Below are 23,358 nucleotides of genomic sequence, written 5' to 3' on the forward strand. Positions count from 1 at the left end.
ACCATGAAAGATAAAGCAGACACTGTTTCACCATCACAAAAGCTCTCCCTGATTGCCATCTCTCCCTGACTTCAAGATTAAGAAATCTCACTAAGAAAAGGAACAAGGGCACGAAGGGCTGGAAGCTGAGAAGTAGGAGTCAGCTTCCCCGAATACTGTAGAGTCATTAGACTTATGTTTAAGGTCATCTTACAAACCTCTTTATCACTGATTGTCTACTTGTGAAGACCCTTCCTCGTGGAGTCCAGGCAGTACCTCTCTACTGCAGTTCTCTATTAGTAGATCTAGGGTCTACTAACACAAATAGTAGCTAACATTTGTAGCGTGCTTACTATGTGCGGAGAACTATGCGAGGTGTTTTACAATTGTTTTTCTCATTTGAACGCTCTGAGGTAAGAGCTATTCTTTCTCCTCATTTTATAAATGAAGAAAACAAAGTTAGTGCCTGGCCCAGAATTATACAGCTTGAAAAGCCAAATTTATCCAAGAACAGATTGCAGTTCCTGATTCCAGGTTCAATATATGCTCTATCCACTGGACCATATGGCTATTCCTACAAATATGTAGACCAAAATCCTAAAATTGCAATGGTATAGACTGCAACAGAATAAATGGTAGCTTATTCATCCTCCATCACCAAAGGAGTTAAGTAGTGCAGTTGAGTAAAGTACAATTCATTCAACCTATATTTCACAACTATGCTTAAGAACACTATTGACCTAGAAGAATAGATCTCTTCCAGTTATCTGGAAATTCTTCTAACACAATTGTGTAGGACCATTATCTCAAAACAATCATGAAGGGGCATGTTATGCTGATAAGTATTTTCAAAGTACATATACAAGATTAAAAAACACTTAATGGGGTTGTTTCAGTATTGTGGCCTAGCCATAAGCCCAAAGGCTAAAATCTGACACGAGTACCAGAAAAACCCGATATAAGGCAATAGGGAGCTGAAAGTATCGATGGATCAGCTGCCAGGTAATGACAAATTAAAATGTAGAAAAACAAATTAAGAAGCCTACGTGCATGGGGGAGGGGTTTTCAAGCAAATTAGGACTACAAAGAGATGATAGGAAGTTCTAAACTTTGACAGATATCTCAGGCAACCTCACCGATCGTCCATCACCTACGAGACAAGATAATGGCAGGATAGGATCAACAACAAAGTCCTGGAATGTAGCCAGTCTAGTGGTACTATAGCAATGATAGTCATTCATTCATTCATTTGACAAATATTTACTAAGCCGGGCACTGTGCTGAGTTCTGTGGGAGATTCAAAGATGAATAATATATAACCCCTGACCTGAAGGACACATTTGGAGAACCAGGAGGGTAGGGTCACTACAGGCAGGGAGGCCTGCTTCAAGGAAATAGGGCTAAACAATGTTGCAGAGCCTCCAACTCCAGGAAAACAATAGCATAGGAGACCAGTCTGGCTGTGGATCAATCAGGAATGGGGTGGTTCTTCTGGCATAAAGGATTCGAGCAAACCCTAATTCTCTGAGAACCAGAAAGGTAAACGTGGGACTCTTGTGAAAATAGCTGCACATTTGTTTCTGGAGCCACACCTGTATACACAGGTGTATGATCAGAACATTGACATATAATATAGAACCCCCGAATTATTTGTTAAAATGGTCTTTTGCCCACTGTAACACACAAATAACAACTGACTTCCCTAGTCTAATGCCAGAAATATACTTCTTACTAATTAATGAGTTCAATTATTTCATAGGTTCAATTATCATCTCAATGCAGATGACTCCTAGTTCTGAAATGATGGGAACCTTGGAAGGAAGTGATCACCCCACGCTAGGTATTTGTGGGACAGAAGAGGAAATCTGGGCACAGTCTTAGATGCTCCATAGATTTTGGGAAAGATGGTTTTCAAAGGTTTTGGAAAAAAAGATAGGTAGAACTACATGGACTAAAATGTTCAGGAAAGGTCAATTCAGGAGGAACAGGAGATGCTCAAGGAGGGAAAAAAATCAAATTTTTCTGAAAGAACAATATGGATGCAAAAGGAACCCACCACCGATTTAACTTTTTAAAAGAGAGAGAGAAATGTACAGAAAACACAAGTAAGGCAAGGTAACAGAAGCTGAATATGAGAAAATGGAATGTTTCTGTAAAAATAATATGAGGAGGGGTGGCTAGGTGGTACAGTGATAGGAACCTCCCTAACCTGGGTGGCCAAGCTGAGATGGATAGCCAAGAGGTAAGGAGTTTGGTAGTGAACACGTGGGTCTTCTGACCAGGTGTTCACTCGGGAACCAACAAGTCAGGGCATCAGTCAGGGCATTATGTGAGTAGGTATAATAAAGGCTTTTAAGATTACACGTGGCTGTTCTTGAGTGCGCTACAGGTTATTAAACTATAGATTCAAGAGATTGTGGCCAGAGACCTTTGAAGGCCTCAGAGGAGGCGAGCCGGGTAGAGCTCACACTGCAAAGGTCAGTGGTCAAAAGTACTCTGTTGGGCCTAAGACAGACTAGTAATTGTAACTGCCAGGAGAGCACGTTACAAATGGCAATCAGGAGGAACTGAATTCAAATCCAATCTCAGACATGGGGCAGTTGTTTGACCCTGGACAAGTCACTTAACCCCCATTGCCTTTTCCTCTCCCCCACCCCCACTGCCAAAAAGAAAGTAATGTCAGAGCTCAGAATGAGGTCAGTCTGTCAAGGGAGAATAAAGCCATCGATGGGGGGTGGGGGGGAAGAGTATTTTTGTTTTCAAAAACTTTATTGGGAGAAAAAGGAAGATCAAAAAGGGTTCAGGACCTTTGCTTGGGGAAGATATGACAATGATAACCAAGCATAGGAAAAAAAAGGAGCTGCTTAATTAATTTTTATTTTTCTATAAAGGACTTTGACCTTTAAACTGAAAATGACAAGACAAAAATGGCTGACGGGGAGTTGCTACCCAAGATAACTAAGGAGATTGTAAGAAAGCACCTAACTACCCTGTCCTGATGAATCCTGGATTTTCTGAGTCAGGGCTAATTAAAGCTGAAAGACCATGGAAAATGGGAGAGGTGCCACAAAGGTAAACTTTGTCTTGATTGTCAAAAAAGAAAAAAGAACAAAGTATGTAAACCATAAGTTAGAGACCTTGACTTTGTCTTCTGAGAAAAATTGCAGAATAAATCATTCAAGAAATGGCTGTCAAACATCTAGAAATGAAACAGTAATACAAATTCATCAAAGTCATGCATAACTCCATCCCTTTTTTTTTTGACACGAATGCTAAACTAGGGGATGAAAGGAATGATATGTATAGAATTTATTAAGATTTTAGCAAAACTTATACTATTCTTATGAAGAAAATGGGGAAATATAAATTAGAAAAACAAGACAATTTCTACATAACCCTATAAAAAGAAATCTCATTTCTTAAATTTAAAGAAGATAAAAAATATTTATGCCTTCCTAAAAATAAGATAGCTAAAAATAATGGGCAGTTAGATGGCAGAGTGGACAGAACCCTGAGCCTGGGGTCAGTTAGACTCCGATTCTGACATCAGATACTTTATTAGCTGTGTGACTCCAGCCAAGTCACTTACCCAGTTTGCCTCAGTTTTCTTATCTGTCAAATGAACTGAAAGAAGGAAATGGCAAACCAACCATTCAGCATCTTTGCTAAGAAAACCCCAAATGACATCATGAAAAATTGGACATGGCTGAATAATAACCAAAAAAAGATACTCATCATCTTTAATTCATATTTACTCTGATACTATCTTACTCTAGTAATATGTTTGATGTATATCTCTCTAGTTCACCTGCTTGAGTCTTGTACTGTTGATATTTTCTCATAAGATCTGCATATCTCTGGCTGAGTTTTGGTTTTAATAATATAATCAATGATCAGATCTCAACCTAAATCCCTAACTATCAATGTATTATATACTCTATAACCTTCCTAGCTTCCATAGGCAGCTAGATGGCGCCATGGTGCATAAAGTCAAGAAGATTTATCTTCCTGAATTCAAATCTGACCTCAGACTCTTACTAGCTGTAGGACACTGAGCAAGTCATTTAACTCTGGTTGCCTCAGTTTCCTCATCTCTCAAATGAGCTGGAGAAGTAAATGAAAAAGCACTCCAGTGTCTTTACCAAGAAAATCCCAAATGGGGTACAAAGAGACAGACATAACTGGAAAAAAAGCAACCGGACATCAACAACAATCCTAGAAAATCATCCACAAATCTACTGGAAACAATTAACAGCTTCAGCTAAGTTGCAGCTTATAAAACAAGCCCACATAAATTATCAGCATTTCTATTTATTACTGACAAAACCCATCAGCAAGAGATAGAAAGAGAAATTCCATTTAAAATAATAATGGACAAAATAAATATCTGGGTATGTACCTGTCAAGACAAACCCAAGAACTATATAAACAGAATTACAAAACACTTTTCACACAAAGTCATATTTAAACAACTGTAAAAATATTAATTGCTCATGGGTAGGCCAGACTAATATAAAAAAGATTTATACAAACTGATGCTGAGCAAAACAAGCAGAACCAGAAATACATTGTACACAATTACAGCAAGAATGTGCGATGATCCACTATAAAAGACTTGATTCTTTTCAGTGGTTCAGTGATCAAAGTAATCCCAATAGACTTTGGACAGAAAATGCCCTCTGCATCCAGAAAAACAACTAAGGAGACAGAATATAAATCAACACATGCTAGGTTCATTTCTTTTTTCTCTTATTTTTTTCTTCCATGTTTTTTCCCTTTTGTTCTGATTTTTTTCTCCCAACATGATTCATTAAACAATGTGCATTAAAATAAATAAATAAAAATAAAAAGAAGTAACTATAGTGTGTCATCCTGACTTTGACTGCAATATTTGAATTTTTTTTTCTAGATACTTGCAATATTTTTCCTTATAGAAAATAAGGGAGGATGGAATAAAAAGGAAAAAAAAAAAAGGGGGGGGAAGAAATATACATGACCATTTTGTTATATATTTTAAATGAATAGCAAGTTGTACATAATAGACCCACAGGTTCATGTACAATCATCTTATTTAGTGTATTATATTATAAACATGCTTGTTTTATTCTATAAATAAAAAAACAAAACATTTCCTTGAACATCAACAACTAAACTTCCTAAGCCAGATATTGGCACATTATTAGGGATTTTCTAAATCTGCCATTTATGGATGATTGAAAAGTCAAGTATCAGTTCTCAAAAGGCATAATAAAGTCAGTAACAATAACAGCAGTGTGGTTTTTGTGATCAAGAATGACTAGATTAGACAACAATACAATCAAGTGACTCAGAACTAGTTAGATGGCTGGACTCAAAGAGTAGTTGTTAGTGGTTCAATGTCAACATAGGAGTTTTCCAGTGGAGAACAATCTAGTCATCTGTACTTAGACCCATACTGTTTAACATTTTTATCAATGACTTGGATAAAGGGATATATAGTTGCTCATTAAATTTGCTAATGACACAAGCTGGGAATACTGGAGACATAAGAGGACAGTTGGGATCCAAAAATGAATTGGACTGGGTCTAATATGATGAAATTCAATAGTGAGCTTTGAAGCTATGGACTCAGGTACAAAAATATAAGATGGAGGTGGTATGAATGGACAGCAGTTCTGAAAAATATCTGGGGGTTTTAGTGGACTGCAAGCTCAATATGGGTTAACAGTGTAGTATGGCAGCCCAAAAAGTAAAAGTGATGTGGGAATATATTAAGAAATATATTTATTAAGGAATATTCCAGGAATAAGGAGGTAATATTCTGTCACTGTATCCTGCCTCATCAGACATCATCTGAAGAATTATGCTCATTTATAGGGACAATGTAAACCAGGATATTGATAGGCTGGAGTGCAGCCAGAAGAAAGTAAGCAGGTTGATGGAGGGCCTGGAATCTATGACATTTGAGGACTGTATGAAAAACCTGTAGTTTTAGGCTATAGAAAAGACCAGGCAGGGAAGGGGTACAGTCATGTTAGTTGTTTTCAAGCATGTAAAGGAAGAACTAATTCTGTATGTCTGTGTGTATGAATCAGGGCTGGGTGACTTGCCAAGGGTTATATACTAGTAAGAGTATATATATATATATAAAAATTATCAGCATTTCTATTTATTACTGACAAAGCCCATCAGCAAGAGATAGAAAGAGAAATTCCACTTAAAATAACTATGGACAAAATAAATACCTGGGTATGTACCTGTCAAGACAAACCCAAGAACTATATGAACACAATTACAAAACACTTCTCCACAAAGTCAGATCTAAACAACTGTAAAAATATTAATTGCTTATGGGTAGGCCAGATTAATATTTATTTATTTATTTATTTATTTATTTTTTAATTTTTTATTTTATTTTATAATTATAACATTTTTTGACAGTACATATGCATGGGTAATTTTTTACAACATTATCCCTTGCACTTACTTCTATTCAGATTTTTTCCCTTCCTCCCCCAACCCCCTCCCCCAGATGGCAAGCAGTCTTATATATGTTAAATATATTACAGTATAATTTAGATACAATATATGTGTGTAGAACCGAATTTTTTGTTGCACAGGAAGAATTGGATTCAGACAGATTAATATTTAAAAAAAAAAGATTTACACAAACGGATACTGAGCAAAACAGTCTAAACTAGAATTTGACTCCAGAGCTGGACCTCTATCAGCTGCACCATTTAGATTTATTCCATTGGATTTTAGGATGTAGGAAAGGCAAACAAACAAACAGTGAGCAGAAGTTGCCAGAATGGTAATTTAGGCCTGACTTCAAGAATAGTTACTCCTATGACTTTCTATCAGTTAGACTTATCTGAAAGTGGCAGGCCTTGAGAGGCCTCTTGGAAGGTCTTCGGGCAGGCGCTATTCTAAGGGAGATTCCAGACCTCTTGGCTCTGTAAGTCTCCCAAACTCAACAGAATCCATTGCCTGCCTGCGTCTGGTCGGTCTTCCGGGTCACCCTGCTCTGTACCTTCCCCACTCTCTTCCTGTCGCACATCCAGTCATTTGTCAAATCTTGTCACTTGTGCTTCAACCACATTTCTCACCTTCATCTCCTTTTTGCCCTTGCCATCACCGCCACCCTGATTCAGGCCCTCCTTCCCTCTCCTCTTAATTCTCTAAATAGCTTCCTCCTCTAATCAATCTCCTACCAGCCTTCCAAAGTGACATTCTTAAAACACACCTCGGGGGCCTTGCCATTCCCCTTAACTGCAGATCCTCACGCAGGACATTCCATCTGCTGTTTCCATCTTCCTGCACATTGTGTTCCCTCATGTTTGAGATGTTTCCCCCCTTAGAATCCCTTGTTTCTTTCAAAGCTCAGCTCAGTCCTCATGACCTCAGTTACTAGGGTCATCTCCTAAGCTCTTGGAGGGGTAAAGCCTTCTTTTGGCTCCTTTTGTATCACAAATACTTAGCACGGTGTCTGGAACATAGTAGGTACTTTATTGAGTGTGTGTACACATCATTCCCCTGATAATAAGGTAAGTTCTATAAGGACAGGAATTTTTGTCTTTGTACCCTTAGAACTAGACAATTAGATGGCACAGTGAGTCAAGAACTGAACCTGGAGACAGGAAGAGTTCAAATATGTACCCAGACATCAGCTGTGTTACTCTGAGCACGTCACTTATTCCTAGATGCCTTAGTTTCTTCATCTGTCAAATGAGATGGAGAAAGAAATGGTAAACAGCTCCAGTTTATTTTAAAGAAAATCCTAGAATAAGGTCACTGAGTTATCACAACTGAGCAACTGTTCTCAGAGTCTAGCACACAGTGGGTACTTAAATGCTTTTTGATCAATAAACTGAACTTTCTGAAACTTGCATATATACATATTAAACTGTTCTATCAACACTTATTTAGATTACATAAAGTCAATTTAGCATATATCTTTTTCTCCCTCATCTATACTAGAAGAGGTTTTAGATCAGCATTTCTTTTTTTTTCCCCCTGAGGTTGGGGTTAAGTGACTTGCCCAGGGTCACACAGCTAAGAAGTGTTAAGTGTCTGAGATCAAATTTGAACTCCGATCCTCTTGACTTCAGGGCTGATGCTCTATCTACTGCACCACCTAGCCCCCCTAGATCAGCATTTCTTACCTGGGGAGCTGTAAAGATTTTTTTTTTAATATTTAGAAACTTTCCAGTTAAGTGGTTCCTTTGTAATCATATGTATTTTATTTTGTGTACTTAAAAACATAATCCTGAGAAGAGATCTACAGATTTCACCAGAAAGAGGCCAAGAATTCTCATTCTAGATGAAGATACCATTATTTCTTAAGTCTATTTTTTCCCTTAGATAAGATTTATAAATCCAACCTCAATGCAGAACAATGAAAGTTGTTATTCAGGAAATCCTTCCCTTGTCATCTAGTAATTTATTAATGCATATTAATATATGAACATTTTAAAGTTTAAAGTATTATTCCTCTCTTTCTAAATTTAAGACAATGTAAAATGATTCAGTCAGACAATTAATTTTTCCTCTTCTTAGTCTCCATTCTTAGCCATCAGTCCCTATGTGATTTAACCCAAAGAGCTCTGAAAGGTTCCCTGGCCCAGAGATCTCCCTATTGGCCTATCAAGAAATTTTATATTTTGCTATTACAATTGAATTAGCTTATCTCTAAGATTCTTTCTAGCTCTAAAATTGTATAATTTTGAAATAATTCTTTAGGATAAGATTAGTATTCTCTGTCAAAATAATAATATTCTTCAGGGAATGTTAATTTGGCAGATAGCTGAACATTTTTTTTCCCTGAGGCTGGGGTTAAGTGACTTTCCCAGGGTCACACAGCTAGGAAATGTTAAGAGTCTGAGATCATCTGATCTCAGGTCCTCCTGACTTCAGGGCTGGTGCTCTATCCACTGCGCCACCTAGCTGCCCCTGAACATTTTAAAGATGATTAATTTACCAGAAAATTCTGTTTATCAGGTAATTAAATCACCTTGGTTACCCAAAGGAGATATGATGAATATAGGATTTGGAACGTGTTTTTTTGTTTTGTTTTGTTTTGTTTTGTTTTTTAATTCTTTAGCCTGAAAGACTAATCTGTTCCTAAACTGCAAAATGGAAGAGTTGTACTTGATGCTTCCTAACGACCTTTTTATTCTAAATTCAATGAACAGAAGATATGTTTTGTTGGAGGTAGGAAGTCAACGGAAAGCATCTCTGGGTACAGCAGGCTTGCGATGTGGCACTCATGTAGTATCAGGGACACTATGACACTGGGCACTTGGAGGAAACAACCAATTAAGAGAGAAAACTGAACAGCAAAATTAAGTATGAGAGTAAACAGGCAAGCTTTGTCAACTTTACTGCTCATTTCAAATTAATAAATATTTGTTAAATATCAAGTGCATTGTTATAAGTGACAGAGGGAATATTTAAAAAGTAAAACTTTGTTTCTGCCCTTGAAGATTTTACCCATCTTATTAAGAAAGAAAATGAAATTCAACTTTTACTAAGGCCGCCTGCGTGCACTCTTAAATTTCTATATCAATTATAGGTCCAGAGAATATAGGATAAAGGAAGGAAGAAAACAAGCATTTATTGAGCACCCCTGTGCTAGACACTGAGCTAAACACTTTACCACAGCATCTCGTTTAATCTTCACAACAACCCTGGAAGGTAGGTGCTATATTATTTATTTGTTTGTTTGTTTTTGCTGAGGCAATTGGGGTTAAGTGACTTGCCCAGGGTCACACAGCCAGGAAGTGTTAAGTGTCTAGGTCACATTTGAACTCAGGTACTCCTTACTTCAGGGCTGGTGCTCTATCCACTGCGCCACCTAGCGGTCCCTAGGTGCTATTATTGAACCCATTTTATATTTAAGGAAACTGAGACAAAGACTTGCCCAGTCACACAGCTAATATCACAGGTCACACTTGAACTCAGGTTTTAGGCCCAGCACTTTTCCCCCGAACCACCCGTTCAGTTGGCTGAGACTGGGGGATTGCTTGAGTTCCAGAGTTCTGAGCTGCAAAAAGGCTCAAATTGATTGGGTTTCTGCATTATGGGCCAGCCCGGAGTCAGGACGCCACCTTAGCCTTAGGAGGGTGACCAGTCCAGGTCAAGGTTTCCATTCTCAGGAGCAATGAAAAGAGCCAATAGGTGGCCAGTGCACATCCATTCCCAGTTTCCCCATCCCCCCCAAAATTAGGTAAAATTTTAATGGATGTCAATGGAAGAAAACATTTCAGGTGAATGAAATGGTGTTGTACAGGGCATAACTGAAACTAAATTTTAGAAGTAGTTCAGTTTAACAAGACTGTAATACAAAATGATGCTAGAACACTGATTTCCTATCATAGATACAAAATATACAGTCTGTGAAACATTTAAAGGCAACAATTGATATTTTCTCATTTGACTTTTCCCGTTTCCAAGCATTTCTGCAAAGCATCTTCATACAGATACTGGGTTTTAAGGATTATGGAACCACAGATTTGGAAGAGAATTGAGAGGCCATAGATTCAAATTCCCTCATTTACAGAAAACCCTGAGCATTGTGCTAGGCAACGAAGTGGGAGATACAAAATATGGAAGAGGCTTGATAGATGTGGCCGGGTGATTTTCAACAGCGAGGTGATTCAGGTCATTCCAATAGATTTGTATCCTACGGGGACGGAACATGGATCACAATATAGTATTTTCACCTTTTATTGTTTGCTTTTTGTTTTCTTTCTCATATTTTTTCCTTTATGATCTGATTTTTCCTCTGGAAATTGTATACAATGTATTGTATACATTGTTTTCCTGTGGAAATTGTGGAAATATGTATACAAGAACTGCACACGTTCAACATATATGGACTGCTTGTTGTCTAAGGGAGGGTGTGGGAGAAGGAAAAATTCGGACACAAGGTTTGCACGGGTCAAAGTTGAAAGCAAGCTTTGCATACATTTTGAAAATAAAAAGTTGTTTTAAAAAAAAAGTATCTAAAAGGAATGGAATGGCCGGGGGAAGGGAGGCAGGGAAAGGGGGCAGGAGAGGGAAGAGGAGGAAAGTGGCAGGGAGAACGGGAAGGGGAAAGGTGCTGGTGGGAGTGCGTGGGGAGGCGCAGGAAGGGAGCCGAGGGGATAGAGGGTCCCGACCTGCCGAGGTTACACACTAAACAGCCACACAGCATCCCTCCGCGAGCCTCACGTGGGTCTCGCTCCCGCCTCCCCACTCACACGCGCTGGAGCCACCGAGGGCCCCAGGCTCCAGCCCAGGTGCGGCAGCCCAGGCGCCCCCCCTCCCCCGCGGCTTCCCCGAGGATTCTCCAGGAGAGAGAAAGGGTGGGAGGCCAGCCTGTGCAGGGGTCTGTGGCCCGCAGCCGCAGCACCTAAGGAGAGGCGGAGGCCCAAGACCCGTCCCGTCCATCCTTAAAAAGGAAGTTGGGGTGGGTCCCTGCACTCCCGACGGCGGCCAGGCTCCTGAGAGCATCGCCCTTTTCAGACCCGCCCGAAGGGGCCCGACCACCCGGGCTGGCTTCCCGCCCGCGCTCCCTCCAGGCCGGCGGACGCCGGGAGAGGGGTCCGGCCGCAGTCCCGTCCAGGCCCCGGGCTCCTTCGCGGAGGGGCTGCCCCGCTGGGCCGGCCGCTATCCGCGGAGCAAGACTCTGATGGGGCGGGACCCCACGCGGGAGGGACGGCCGGACAGGCGGAGGGAGGAGCGAGGGCGGGGGCGGAGCCCGGGCTGGAGGCGCCAGTGACCGGGAGCCCGGCTCAGGGGCCGAGCCGGAGCGGTCGGAGGGAAGGGGAGCGGAGCTCCGTGGGACCGGGAACCGGAGAGTGAGGGGGCCGCGGAGCCGCACGCAGGTAAGACCCCGCTGTCCCCCAGGCCGGCTCCCCGGGGTCCCGTTAGATCGCTTTCCTAGCGCGCTCCGCCCCCGAGCCCGGCTCCAGAGAATCGGCGCTCCTCCTGAACCCTTTCGGGGGACCCCCCACCCTCTCCGGGCAAAGAGAATCAACTCCTCCCCACCCGCGGTGAGATTCCCCCCCCGTATCCCCACCGTAACACACTCACAGCGCCCCTTCTCCATCCTCCCTGAGGTCCGGTCCCCCCCACCCCTGGCTTAGCCCCCGTTCCCGGTCCGACTCTGGCCCTGAGAAGCCGGGCGGGGGTGAGGAATGCAGGTGGCTGGCAGTGTTTGATGGTGGCCGCGACCCCTGAGGTGGGGGAAGGGGGGGAGCACCGGGGGCAACAACTCCATCGGGCAGGGAAATGGGAGCAGGAGGGGAAGGCTGGTGACGGAGAGTGGCCATTAAAATGCACGATCCCCCCATCACCCCCATCCTCACAGTTTCCATCCCAACATCTCCCGAAAATCCCAGGAGGAACACAAGGGGGAAAGGTTGTGCCCTCCTCCTTGCTGGCTTGCTCTTTGATCTCCACTGGACTGGGGAGGGGGTGTGGCCATAAATCGCTCAGGTCAGGCCGGGATGGTCAACCTGCAGTGTCCGCTCCGAGATCAGGGAAACCTTTTTTGACCTCTGCTAATCCCCAGACTGGGCCAGTAGGTACCGAGTGACTGGAGTGGCCAGGACTGGGGTGAATTGCCAGTTTGACAGGCGCACAGACTGCCTCTATATCTGTCTCTCTCTCTCTCCCAGCAAGGGTGGGGGGGTATCGGCCCCCTGCCCAGCTGTGTTGGGGAGGGTGGGGCCGGGGACTTTTCCAGAGAGGGAGCCAGGCCTGGCCCGAGCCCCAGGAGCTCACGTCACCCCCACCCCTTGGCCCCCACTTCTCTTGGGAACAGCCTGAGCCAAATCAAGCTAGGAATGGGATTATGTGTGCTAAATAGAGACCTGGGGAGTCATGAGCATAGACCTGAGGTGGCCGGGCAATAGACACAAAGGGATCTGAGGAGAGAGAGAGAAATCGGAAGCAGGCCTTTTCTCCCCCAGCTGGAAAGCAGTTGGGTTCTCATGTCTTTTCAGCCTCAAGGTAAGGGCTCTTGTCCCTTTCCCCAGGGAGGGAAGGGCTGAGAAGAAGAGCAATGGACATTTACATGGACGCAGGAAACCCTCTCTCATCCCCCCTGCCTGGAACCCCAGCATGGCCCCCTGCCCCATAGGCGTTGTTGCTGACCTCAGCAGGGCCAGCCCAACCCCTGGGGAGAGGAGGAAGGGGCTGCCAGGCCCCAGGCAGAGATGACCCCAGCCAATTCTGGTCTAACCGGTCATTTCCCTCCCCCACATCTCCAAGTCAATGGGTAATGTCAGGGAGGAACAGTTGGGATGAGCACAGACCCTTTTTGTGCACCTCCATCCAAAATCGTTCCCTTTCATTCCTTCCCTAACCCCATGGTTAGCCCATCTCCGTTTTGGTCCCTTGGACTCCTCTCCCGGGTGCGTCTTAGCTCCAACAGAAACAATTTTTTTTTTCCTGGAAAGCAGAACCGAGAACAGGGGTGGGAGCCTGAGGCTCAGGCAAAGGAGGGAGGTAGGGAGCAAGAGAGACGAGAAGCAGACCTTAGCCTTCACTAGTGCTCAGAGTTAAAGCTCTTGTTGGTCTAACCGGGATCAAGGTTAGATTTTAGGTAGGATTTCTTTACTTTCCAAAAAAGGGGGGCAGAGGTTCCTTGCAACTTAGGATTTCATTATCATGCAACATTATCACAGTGGGACAGCTGAGTAGCTGAGTCTAGACAGAGAGTCCTTTTGCATTGCCATCCAGCTGGAGAAATCTGCTACTGCTGCTTAAACCTTCAGCCAGTTTAGTTGATTTACAGTTTGAACTGGAAGCAAGTAAAAGACTTTCTTATCTTTGGATCTGTAGGCCCAAGGGAAAACTGAAGCAGAGGATATGAGAGTGGGAGACCCCCTGAGAGGAGAGAAGCCCCAAGGCCCGTGCCTCCTTTTGGTACCTCCTGAGGTGGGTGTGTAGAAGGGGGGTTGAAAGCGAGAGGAGAGAGGAGACCTGATAGACAAAGCTTAGTGCTTGAGTTGGGAGAGAAATACCAGAAACCAGGGATTAGGAACGGGAGCTTAATCGGGGTATTGAGGGATTTGGTGGGTGGCAGTGAGAAGTAAAAGGGACAACTGAAAAAAAACCAAGGTTTGGGGATAAACTCCTCTGCCCCCTTGGAAACGCTGAGGGAAAAAAAAAAAAAAAAAAAAAAAAAACTGGCCTGATCTGAAAACAGGGACAGAGAAGGGGGGTGAGCATTAGGCCGTTGTCCTAACATCTGTCCTCAATCTTGAATGTTTTTATAGAGGGGACACAACCCTCCAGTTGTCTGGGGAATAACTTTTATTACTGCCCACCTTTTAGGTCTTTCTTCACATCTTAACTCCTCCAGATTTCTGAGTAGACTCAGACTCACACGACTGGGCAAATTTAAGGGGAACAATGGAGAAATGGGCAGGCAGGTAAGAGGTAAAGAAAATGGGAAGGGGTAGTGGGAACTATCCCTGAGAGGTACAGGTGAAGAAAGCTAGAAGATCAAAAGGATGGAAGGATGGGTAAGTAACCTCTTCTGTTTTCTGGGCATCACCAAGACCAATCATAGGGGGCCAGGCTTCAGATAGGCTTCCCAGAAGTCTTCCTGCAGTTTTAAGCTTTAATAGCTATCAAAACTTAAGCTTCAATAAAGCTTAAAACTGCACGAAGACTTCTGGGACAGCCTATAAAAGGAAAAATTGTGACCTCAATTCTAGCCACTGACTTGGATTCCTTTCTCTGTCTCTGGCTCCTCAGACTAAGATCTCCTCTTGTGCTGCTCCTGCTCCTTCCTCAACTCAGCCTAGATCAGAAGGTCAGTGAGGGAAGGGAAGTTTTGCCCACTCTACAGCCTTTCTAGAATCCTATCTCCCCAGTAATTCTTAGAGCCCTTTGCTGACCCTGTAGCTCTTTCCTTCCTTATTTGATGCCCCAGTCTTCCCCCCTATTCCCAAGGATGTAACTTCAGCCCTTCATTGATATGTCTCTTCTCCCAAATAGGTATCTGCTCGCTCCTCTCGACAAACACATCCCGAAGAAAGTAAAATCCCTGAGGGGGTCTGGGGTTCCTGGGGTCCATGGGCCCTCTGTTCCCAGCCCTGTGGGCTCGGGATACAACGCCGGAGCCGAATCTGCCAGTCCTCTCCATCTTTACTCCAAACTGGGTTGCCTCTACCACCCAGGCCACCTCGACATCCAGAGCCTTTGCCTGCTCGGTCCCGGAATGCCAGACCCCAAATCCCTAGGGAGACCCTTCCCCTCTACAAGCCAGAGCCGAGGGGAAGGAGCGGGCCTCTGGGAGGCCTCCCACCCCAAGCAGGACAAGAGACTCGAGAGATCTCAGCTTCAAGGAGGTAAGGGAAATGGGCTGGAATTGGAGAAGATATACCTCAGCAGGCAGACAAGACACAGAGTAGAATAGGTGAGCCTGAGAGCAAGAGGAAACCCAAAGGCAGGACTAGGAAATGAGGCTGACTGTAAGAGAGAACTGGAGGGGAGCTTTCCAAGCTGTTAGTTGGATGGGAGGAGGAGGCAGAAGGGTAACTCCATAACCATACCCACTTCCCAGGTCACGGGTCCGAGATCCCATCAAGCCAGGAATGTTTGGCTATGGGAGAGTGCCCTTCGCTCTGCCCCTACATCGGAACCGGAGGAACCCCCATGGGCTGCCCAGCACTGAACTCCCCAGTGATGAGCCTTCTCAGGCTCTATTTCCAGAGGCAGAGCCCCTCCAAGACTCTAAAACAGAAGATTTCCACGCTCTGAACAATTCAGAACAACCTGTAAACACTCGGCTCCCCCAAACCGAGATCTCTTCTACGGGACTGCCCCCTCAGGAGGACCTCCATGGCACCCAGAATCCTGGGACAGATGCGCCCTCTAACACTAAGTCTCTGGAGACACAGCCACCCCCAAAGGCAACCAACTCCAAAACAAAGTCCCCCCCCAGTCCTTCCCCCAGAACAGGCAGTTCCCTTAATCAGGTCCACCCCCAGAGATCACATCATTCCCAACCAGTGGGACCGGAATGGAGAAGATCCCCCCATCCTTCCTCCTCTGCTCCCCGGGGCCAGGGCCGCGGCCAAGGTCATCAAAGAAGAAGAGAACAGTGGGCACCCAGAAATTCCCTTCAACAGGCTGTGGAAACTCCCCCTCAGCATTCAGAGAGTTGGCTGCCCTTACTTAGCCCGGGCCCCAACTCGGGCCCCCTCTGGAGCCTGTTTGCCCCGAGTGCTTCTGCTCTGCACTGTCCCGGAGAGAGCGAGCAGCTGAGAGCCTGCACACAGAAGGTGAGTCCTTCAGGCCTCCAGACACTTCCTAAGTTGTTTGCATAGAAACTGAAGCTGTGCTCCAGTAATTGGGGAGGAGGGGGGGAATTGTCTTGGAAACGGTGGAGGGATGTGACTGGTATCTGAGGTCCCAATTTATCTAATCTGGGATTGGGGGTGCTGGAATACCAGCCTCCTCCTTGGAATGCCTCTGTTTTCTCAGCCCTCTCCCCGGGTTATTCTCCCCTGGATCCTTGTCGGCAGACCAAAGGGCAAGCTCTTCTAGTTTCTAATTCCCTCTTTCCTCCCAAATCACCCTTTCTATCCCAAGCCCTGCCTGCTACCGTCCCATTGTTTTTTCTTATCCCTGACCATTGTGTTTCCCCCAATCTCAGCCGTGTCCCCCTGAACAGCCTGATCCACGGACTCTGCAGTGTGCCGCCTTTGATCCTCAGGAATTTATGGGCCGACTCTACCAGTGGGAGCCCTTCACGGAGGGTGAGCACTGAAACCCAGGACCCCCAGATTGGGGAGTCTGCCCATTGGCCCCTCTCCACTCCCGAAAATCTTCAGCATATGCATATTTCCTAACTATTTCCTGCCTCAGTTATCCCTTTTTTTCCTTTAGTTTCTCTCTGAGGGATTATATGCCCATGCGGGAGAGTTCCCTTCCCCACAGGACCGAGAAAGGGGATACCCTTTCCCTGAATTCCTTAATTTCCGCCTTTCCCTCCCCATCAGGCAGTCTGGGCTGTTTACATAGCTTGAGTGGCTGGGGAAGCGTGGGGGCAGGAGGGAGGTAGGGTATATATAGATGGCTCTTTGTGCTTCAGAGGTCCCTGCCAGGACCTAGGCGGGAAAGAGGGAGGGAGGGAGAGGGGTGTGTGTGTGTGTGTGTGTGTGTGTGTGTGTGTGTGTGATGGGTATTTTAGGGGAAGCTGGGTCTGTAGGGTGCCTGATCTTCTCCAAAAAGCCAGAGACTAGTTGCTGATGGAATCATGCTGAAGGGAAGGAGTCCCCTACACCTGAATGGTTCCACTGTCCCCTCTGGCTGGTCAGCCATGTCCAGAGGTGGAGTAGCTGTAACCTGAGAGAACGGGCTTGGCAAGGGGAGTCTCCGCAGGTCAGGGCTTGCTTTGTAGACCCTGTGTGTCCTCAGCCGCCCTCAGCCTTTCATCTGAGTGTGTCTAAAGAGTCCAAATTCATTTCTAGGCTTATTTGACCATAAATAAAGCCAAGTGCTCCAGATAAGACCTCAAATGACCATTGATTAATCTCAGGTGACCACCTCTCTCCAAAGCTCCCCCTGACCTAATCCTTGGCAGACTTTAATTCTCCAGACTTTAGAACTGCTTTCTTTGTAGTGAATTTTTTTGATCCATACTGATGTAGGTGTAGCCTCCATAGATTCTTAGTTCCCTTAAGCAAACCCCTTGTTGACCCCACAATGAGTCTGGCAGATGTGTCTCCCCACATGATATTTCTCTTCATCCTACACTCCAGTCCAGGGTTCCCAACGCTGTGAGCTGAACTGCCGACCTCGTGGCTTCCGGTTCTACGTCCGTCACACAGAGAAAGTCCAGGACGGCACTCCATGCCAGCCCGGAGCCCCGGACATCTGCGTAGCTGGACGGTGCCTGGTGAGGAGCTGAAAGCCAAGGGCTGGGTGGCTGGGGGAGAAGCCCCATTCACTGAGGAAATAAAACGGGAGGTTGCAGGGAGGAAGGCTGTGGTAGAGCTGGGGAGATGAGAATCCCAAAGAGAAAAGTTTCATTTTCATGGGAGATGGAAGGAGCTACAAAAGGTAAGGTCCCATATCTACTCTAGAGAAGACTGGGGTGGAGAAAACTATTGTTTCAGTGGTATTAGGCCAGGGTGTGTAGGGGGGAGGTACCCCCCATGACTCATCCATGTTCTCCTTCCCTTCTCAGAGCCCTGGCTGTGATGGCATCCTTGGCTCTGGCAGACGCCCAGACGGTTGTGGGGTCTGTGGGGGAGACAATTCCACTTGCCACTTCATCTCGGGGAACTTCACAGATCGAGGGGGTCTTCTGGGTTATCATAAGATCCTGCTAATCCCGGCTGGGGCCTCTCAGTTACAAATTGCTCAGCTTCGACCCAGCTCCAACTACCTTGGTGAGAGTCCCCCTCCCCACCCCCTCCGTGGCCCGTACTTCTCTAAATTTTTGCATTGTTCCTCCATTGCACATCCATTTCTACATCACTGAAGAAACAATGGAGGCGGGGTGGGTGGGGGGTAAAGAGAGAAGCATGATGGGACCTCAGAGAGTCAGAGTGGAAATAATTTTGGGGAAATTGACCTTAAAATGAGTGAGGGAAGTGAAATTGGGGAGAAATAAAATGACCTCTGTTTTCTCTCCTATAGCACTTCGTGGTCCTGGGGGCAAGTCCATCATCAATGGGAACTGGGCTGTCGACCCCCCTGGGACCTATCCTGCTGGGGGTACAGTCTTCCAGTATAATAGGCCCCCTCGGGAGGAAGGGACGGGGGAGAGTCTGACAGCCGAAGGGCCCACAACGCAGCCCGTGGATGTCTACGTAAGTAGGTGGTAAAGGAGGCAGACCATTGCGAGAGACTCTCGTTAGTCTGCAGAGACTGTGTCGGGAGGAGAAGTGTTCGAATCCCTCGCTCTCCCCTAGAAATGGGTACCTTCTCTTTTACTCCCCCAGATGATCTTTCAAGAGGAGAATCCTGGAGTCTCCTACCAATACCTCATCTCTTCACCTTCTCCAGACCTTGGAGAGCCCACCCCAGAACCTCCTATTCCCCAACACCAGTCCGGTGAGGGGGTGAAGCCTTGGGGAGAAGAACGGAATAGATGGGGGAGGAGGCAGAGAGGAGAGATTTCAGGGCAGCCAGTAGAACGATCAGGTTATAATGTGCCTACTCAGTTCCCCCCCGAGGGTCTAAAACCAGAGCCCCCGGCACCTCCCCGGTTAGCTCGGACCCCAGGGACTCTGCAGCGTCAGGTGCGGATCCCCCCTCTGCCAGCCCCGCCCCACCCCCGGCCTCTCCTGGCGTCCTCCGAGGGATACTGGAAACGGATGGGACATTCAGAGTGCTCCGCATCCTGTGGAAAAGGTGAGAGCTCCGGTCAGCCCCCGACTCCTCAGCCCCAACACCGCCTCCCTGACGTACTGACCCCGAGACCCGCTCCTGCTCTTCCCTCAGCTCCCTGTGACTCACTAAATCCCGTTACGCCCCTGAAACCCACTCCACGGGATCCCAGCAAAACTATTCTTGCCTCAGCTGGTCAGCCTCAGAAGGTCATCTGGCCCTTCCCCTCGCACTTTCTCCAGGTGTCTGGCGCCCGGTTTTCCGCTGTGTGTCCCGTGATTCTGGAGAGGAAGTGGGTGAAGAAAGCTGTGTCCTGGGTGCCCGGCCCCCCAGCCCCCCAGAGCCATGCCATGGCCCTCCATGCCCCCCTTAGTGAGTATGGGTGGTCCACATAGTCCCTAGGGCGCTGCTGCAATGCCCTCTGACCTCACCTGGACTCTTCATGGGCCAGGGGTCTCCAAGGCAGGAAGAGAAGATGTCGGGACTCTCGGTGCTATGTAGAGTGGGAACAGGAAGCCGAGTCTTTTCTCCTGTCGCCACCTCCCCAAAGGACTGCAGATTGCTACCATGTCTCCTTCCGTGTAACAGTCACGTCTCCGTATGCCCGAGCATCTTCTGCTCTGCCTGTGTCTGACTCTGCCCTCCCCCCTCCCCCTGTCTGCCATTCCTCTCCTACCCGTGTCCCCACGTCCACGTCCGTAGCTGGGAGACAGGCGAATGGACCTCTTGTAGCCGCTCCTGTGGCCCAGGCACCCAGCATCGCCAGCTCCGATGTCGGCAAGAGTTTGGGGGGGGCGGCTCCTCGGTGCCCCTGGAGCGCTGCGGTCACCTCCCCCGGCCCAACGTCACCCAGACTTGCCAGCTGAGGCTCTGCGGCCACTGGGAAGTACGCTCCGCCTGGAGCCAGGTGAGCTGGAACGCAGGTGAGCCACGGAGATAGCTAGGTGAGGGGACAGGAACAGACAGACCGTAGCCAGAGGAGGCGGAGGCCGATCTAACAATCAGAGTTCTCTTCCGTGAAGATTCTCCCCATCTTTCCCAGTGCTCCGTTCGATGCGGCCGTGGCCAGCGCAGCCGGCAAGTGAGATGTGTGGGTAACCATGGGGATGAAGTGAGCGAGCGGGAATGCAGTTCCGGGCCTCCGAGACCCCCCAGCAGAGAGGCTTGCAACATGGGGCCCTGTACCATCGCCTGGTTCCACAGTGACTGGAGCTCCAAGGTAGGGCCTTCATTCTGAGTCCGCCCAAATCCCTTCATGTCCCAAACTGTTCAAATCCAAGACATTCTCAGCCCCTTTTGAGCTTTTCCAAAATCCACGTCCTCCACGAGCGCCCGGACTCCGAGACTCCTCAGCAGCTTTGAAGCCTGGGTCTGTCAGAGTCCTGAGCCCTTCCTTCACTAACTTCCTTCCTCTGCACTGCTCTGCTCCCGGCCCCTTTTACAGCATCTTCCTTTCTCCACAGTGCTCGGCCGAGTGCGGGACAGGGATCCAGAGGCGCTCCGTGGTCTGCTTGGGGAGCGGAGAGTCCCAGGGGACCGGGGAAGAGGAGGCAGGGCCAGGGGACAAAGGAAGAAGCTGCCCCGCAGGGAGCCGCCCCCCCGACATGCGGGCCTGCAGCTTGGGGCCCTGTGAGCCGACCTGGCAATGGTACACGGGGCCTTGGGGTGAGGTGAGTGGGGGCGTCCGGGGTCGGGCCGTGGTGACCCTGGGGGGCAGCGAGGGCAGGCGCTCATGTTTGTGGGGTCCCAGTGTTCTGCAGAATGTGGCTCTGGGACACAGCGCCGAGATGTGATCTGTGTGACTAAACTGGGAACCGAGTTCAATGTTACTTCTCCTGGCAACTGCTCCCACCTGCCCAGACCGCCGACGCTGCAGCCTTGCAGGGGGGAGGGCTGCCACGACCGCTGGTTCTCCACCCCCTGGAGTAGCGTGAGTGGCCTTGCCCCTCCTCCCAGCCCCCTCCGCCTGCCCCTCCACTGCCTCCCATAAACCTTCTGTTCCTGGCGTTTGGGGTCTCTGGGAATCCCGGCTCTCTGAATCCCTCCTCCGGTGTCAGAGGCTTCTCCTCCGTGAGTGGGGAAGGGCAGCCTCCCTTTGGGGATCCCCAGGGGTCTGTCTGGGAGGAGGGGGAGGAGGAGGAGGGGCCTCACTGCCCCCCCCCCTTGTGCCAGTGCTCTCGGACTTGTCTGGGGGGCGTGCAGATGAGGGAGGTCCAGTGTCTGAGTGCCAACCAGACGCTCAGCACCCGCTGCCCTCCGACCCTTCGGCCTGCCCGGAAACGGCCGTGTAACAGCCAACCCTGCACGCAGCATCCCGGTAAGCCCTGACGGTGGGGGCCGGACAAGGGGAGGGAGGCGCAAGGGCCGGACGGAGAAAGGAGGGAAAAGCGATGTAGAGAGGGAACCCTAGAGAACACTGAGGAATGGATGGCGGCCCGCGCCCCCTCAGACCCAGTCCCTCTGTTCCCTAGATGACCATTGCCAGGACAACTCCCCACACTGCCCCCTCGTGGTCCAGGCTCGCCTCTGCGTCTACCCCTACTACACGGCCACCTGCTGCCGCTCCTGTGCCCACATCCAGGACAGGGCACCCCCAGAACCGGCCTGAGGTGGGACTCGGTCACCCCCACCCCGGCGTCAGCCCCCCCTCGGGCTCTATCCCCTTCCTGCCCTTGACCCGCCTCATGGGACACTCGGAATTTCCAGCACCTTCTATATTTATCCGGGGAGGAGCCTGGGGAAGAGTGACAGGTAGTGGGGCGATGGCTGGGACATGTAGCTGTGTGACTGTCTGTATATAAGCCATTATACAGGTCCGTGTCCCTGGGGGCTGCTGCTGGGACTGAGTGTCTGCCTGTTGACTAGTGCCCGGCCCGGACCGAAGTGCCTTCCCGCCCCTCTCCCCGCCCCTCCCCCGCCCCCAGCCACGTTCACATTTTTCAGGCCCCGGATCACACCTTCGGCCCTTCCCTCCCATTCCCCTCACGCTGCCCCCCTTTCTTCCTGGGACAAATGACTTCCGTCGTTCCCCTTCCCATCACCGCCGTCCCCCCAGCCCTGAAAAGGGACCAGGTTAGCCGGCGTCGGAGAGAGACGCCCGAGGGAAGCGAGAGCTGCGTCAGGATGCGCTGCCCCTGGGCCCCGCCCCCACCCAGGACGGTCCCCACCCAGAACTAATTTATTTTTTATTAAAGACGACTGTGATAAATAAGAAACAGGCTTCTCATTGTCCTCGTGGGAACCCAGTCATCCGGGGCTCCGGCCAGAGTGAAGTCAGGATGCCGGGTGGGGAGGGGACAGCTGCCCGGAGAGGCCGGAGGCGGGAGCCGCAGGGCGGACCGCAATACCTGGCGGGCAGAGCCCAGGCTCGCTTCGGCGCCCCGGGCTGGAAACGGAGACCTCGGGCTTCGCGAGGTTTAACGTTTGGCCACTAGGGGTCGCCACATCTTCCACTTCTGAAATTGGAAGCTGGGGTTTCGGGGCCCCGGCTCCCACACAAAACCGCGGGCCCGGCCGCGGGGCTTTGCGGCAGCTCCTGGGGCATTTTAAAAGCCTGTTCTCTTTCGCGTTTTGGTTCTCCTTTCTCTGAATCCGTCCCGGCCCACGCGCTCTGCGTGGGCCCCGGCTCCCTCCCGTCCAATCCCCCGCCCCCAGGCTTCGTAATTTTCCCGAAACCTACGAAGCCCCTCGGAGGCCGCGGAGCGGGCTGCGGGCTCACGCCCCGCACACTTTTCCTGAGACGGGATTGGCTGGAGAAGGGGCACGATGTGGCTTGAGGGGACTTGGGGGAGGGGCAGGGGGAGGAGCCAGGCCCAGTGACTGTACTGGATGTCCTGCCAAAGGCACATTCCTGCGAGTTGTCTCACCGCCCTCCCCACTCCCTTCCTGCTCTCAAGGTAAATAGTTTGGAGGAGGAGGGAGTCGTGAGGTCTGAGCACACATCCTGCCCCCCTACTCCGGCGAATCCAGAGGTCGGGGACCTCCGGCCTGCCGCAAACACACCGATCGTGCGGCTCAGAAAAAGCTGGTGGGGTCCGGGGATGATGCTCCCCCTCC

The 23,358-nt window shown here is 48.6% G+C and overlaps 1 protein-coding gene across 4 annotated transcripts; it reads left to right on the plus strand.

Moving 5' to 3' along the window:
* Nucleotides 1-11,697: 11,697 nt before the first annotated feature.
* On the plus strand, nucleotides 11,698-22,517 carry ADAMTSL4 (ADAMTS like 4). 4 transcript variants are annotated; one of them, XR_012481428.1, is made up of 18 exons: nucleotides 11,698-11,828; nucleotides 13,792-13,887; nucleotides 14,287-14,384; nucleotides 14,713-14,770; nucleotides 14,956-15,308; nucleotides 15,524-16,244; nucleotides 16,619-16,721; nucleotides 17,727-17,863; nucleotides 18,155-18,359; nucleotides 18,610-18,782; nucleotides 18,915-19,326; nucleotides 19,545-19,674; nucleotides 20,005-20,209; nucleotides 20,345-20,521; nucleotides 20,766-20,950; nucleotides 21,053-21,232; nucleotides 21,475-21,619; nucleotides 21,774-22,517. XR_012481428.1 is itself a non-coding variant. In XM_074263410.1 (18 exons), the coding sequence occupies exons 3-18, from the start codon at nucleotides 14,365-14,367 to the stop codon at nucleotides 21,908-21,910; spliced, it is 3,363 nt and encodes a 1,120-aa protein (XP_074119511.1). In that variant the 5' UTR covers nucleotides 11,698-11,828; nucleotides 13,792-13,887; nucleotides 14,287-14,364; the 3' UTR covers nucleotides 21,911-22,517. The 4 variants fall into 4 exon arrangements, 3 of the variants coding, with proteins under 3 accessions (XP_074119511.1, XP_074119513.1, XP_074119514.1); XM_074263410.1 differs by having other exon boundaries at nucleotides 20,766-20,972; XM_074263412.1 differs by lacking the exon at nucleotides 11,698-11,828 and adding an exon at nucleotides 11,868-11,996 and having other exon boundaries at nucleotides 20,766-20,972.
* The last annotated feature ends 841 nt before the right edge of the window (nucleotides 22,518-23,358 follow it).

Source organism: Sminthopsis crassicaudata, chromosome 4 (assembly GCF_048593235.1).
Source record: "Sminthopsis crassicaudata isolate SCR6 chromosome 4, ASM4859323v1, whole genome shotgun sequence".
Classification (NCBI taxonomy): domain Eukaryota; kingdom Metazoa; phylum Chordata; class Mammalia; order Dasyuromorphia; family Dasyuridae; genus Sminthopsis; species Sminthopsis crassicaudata.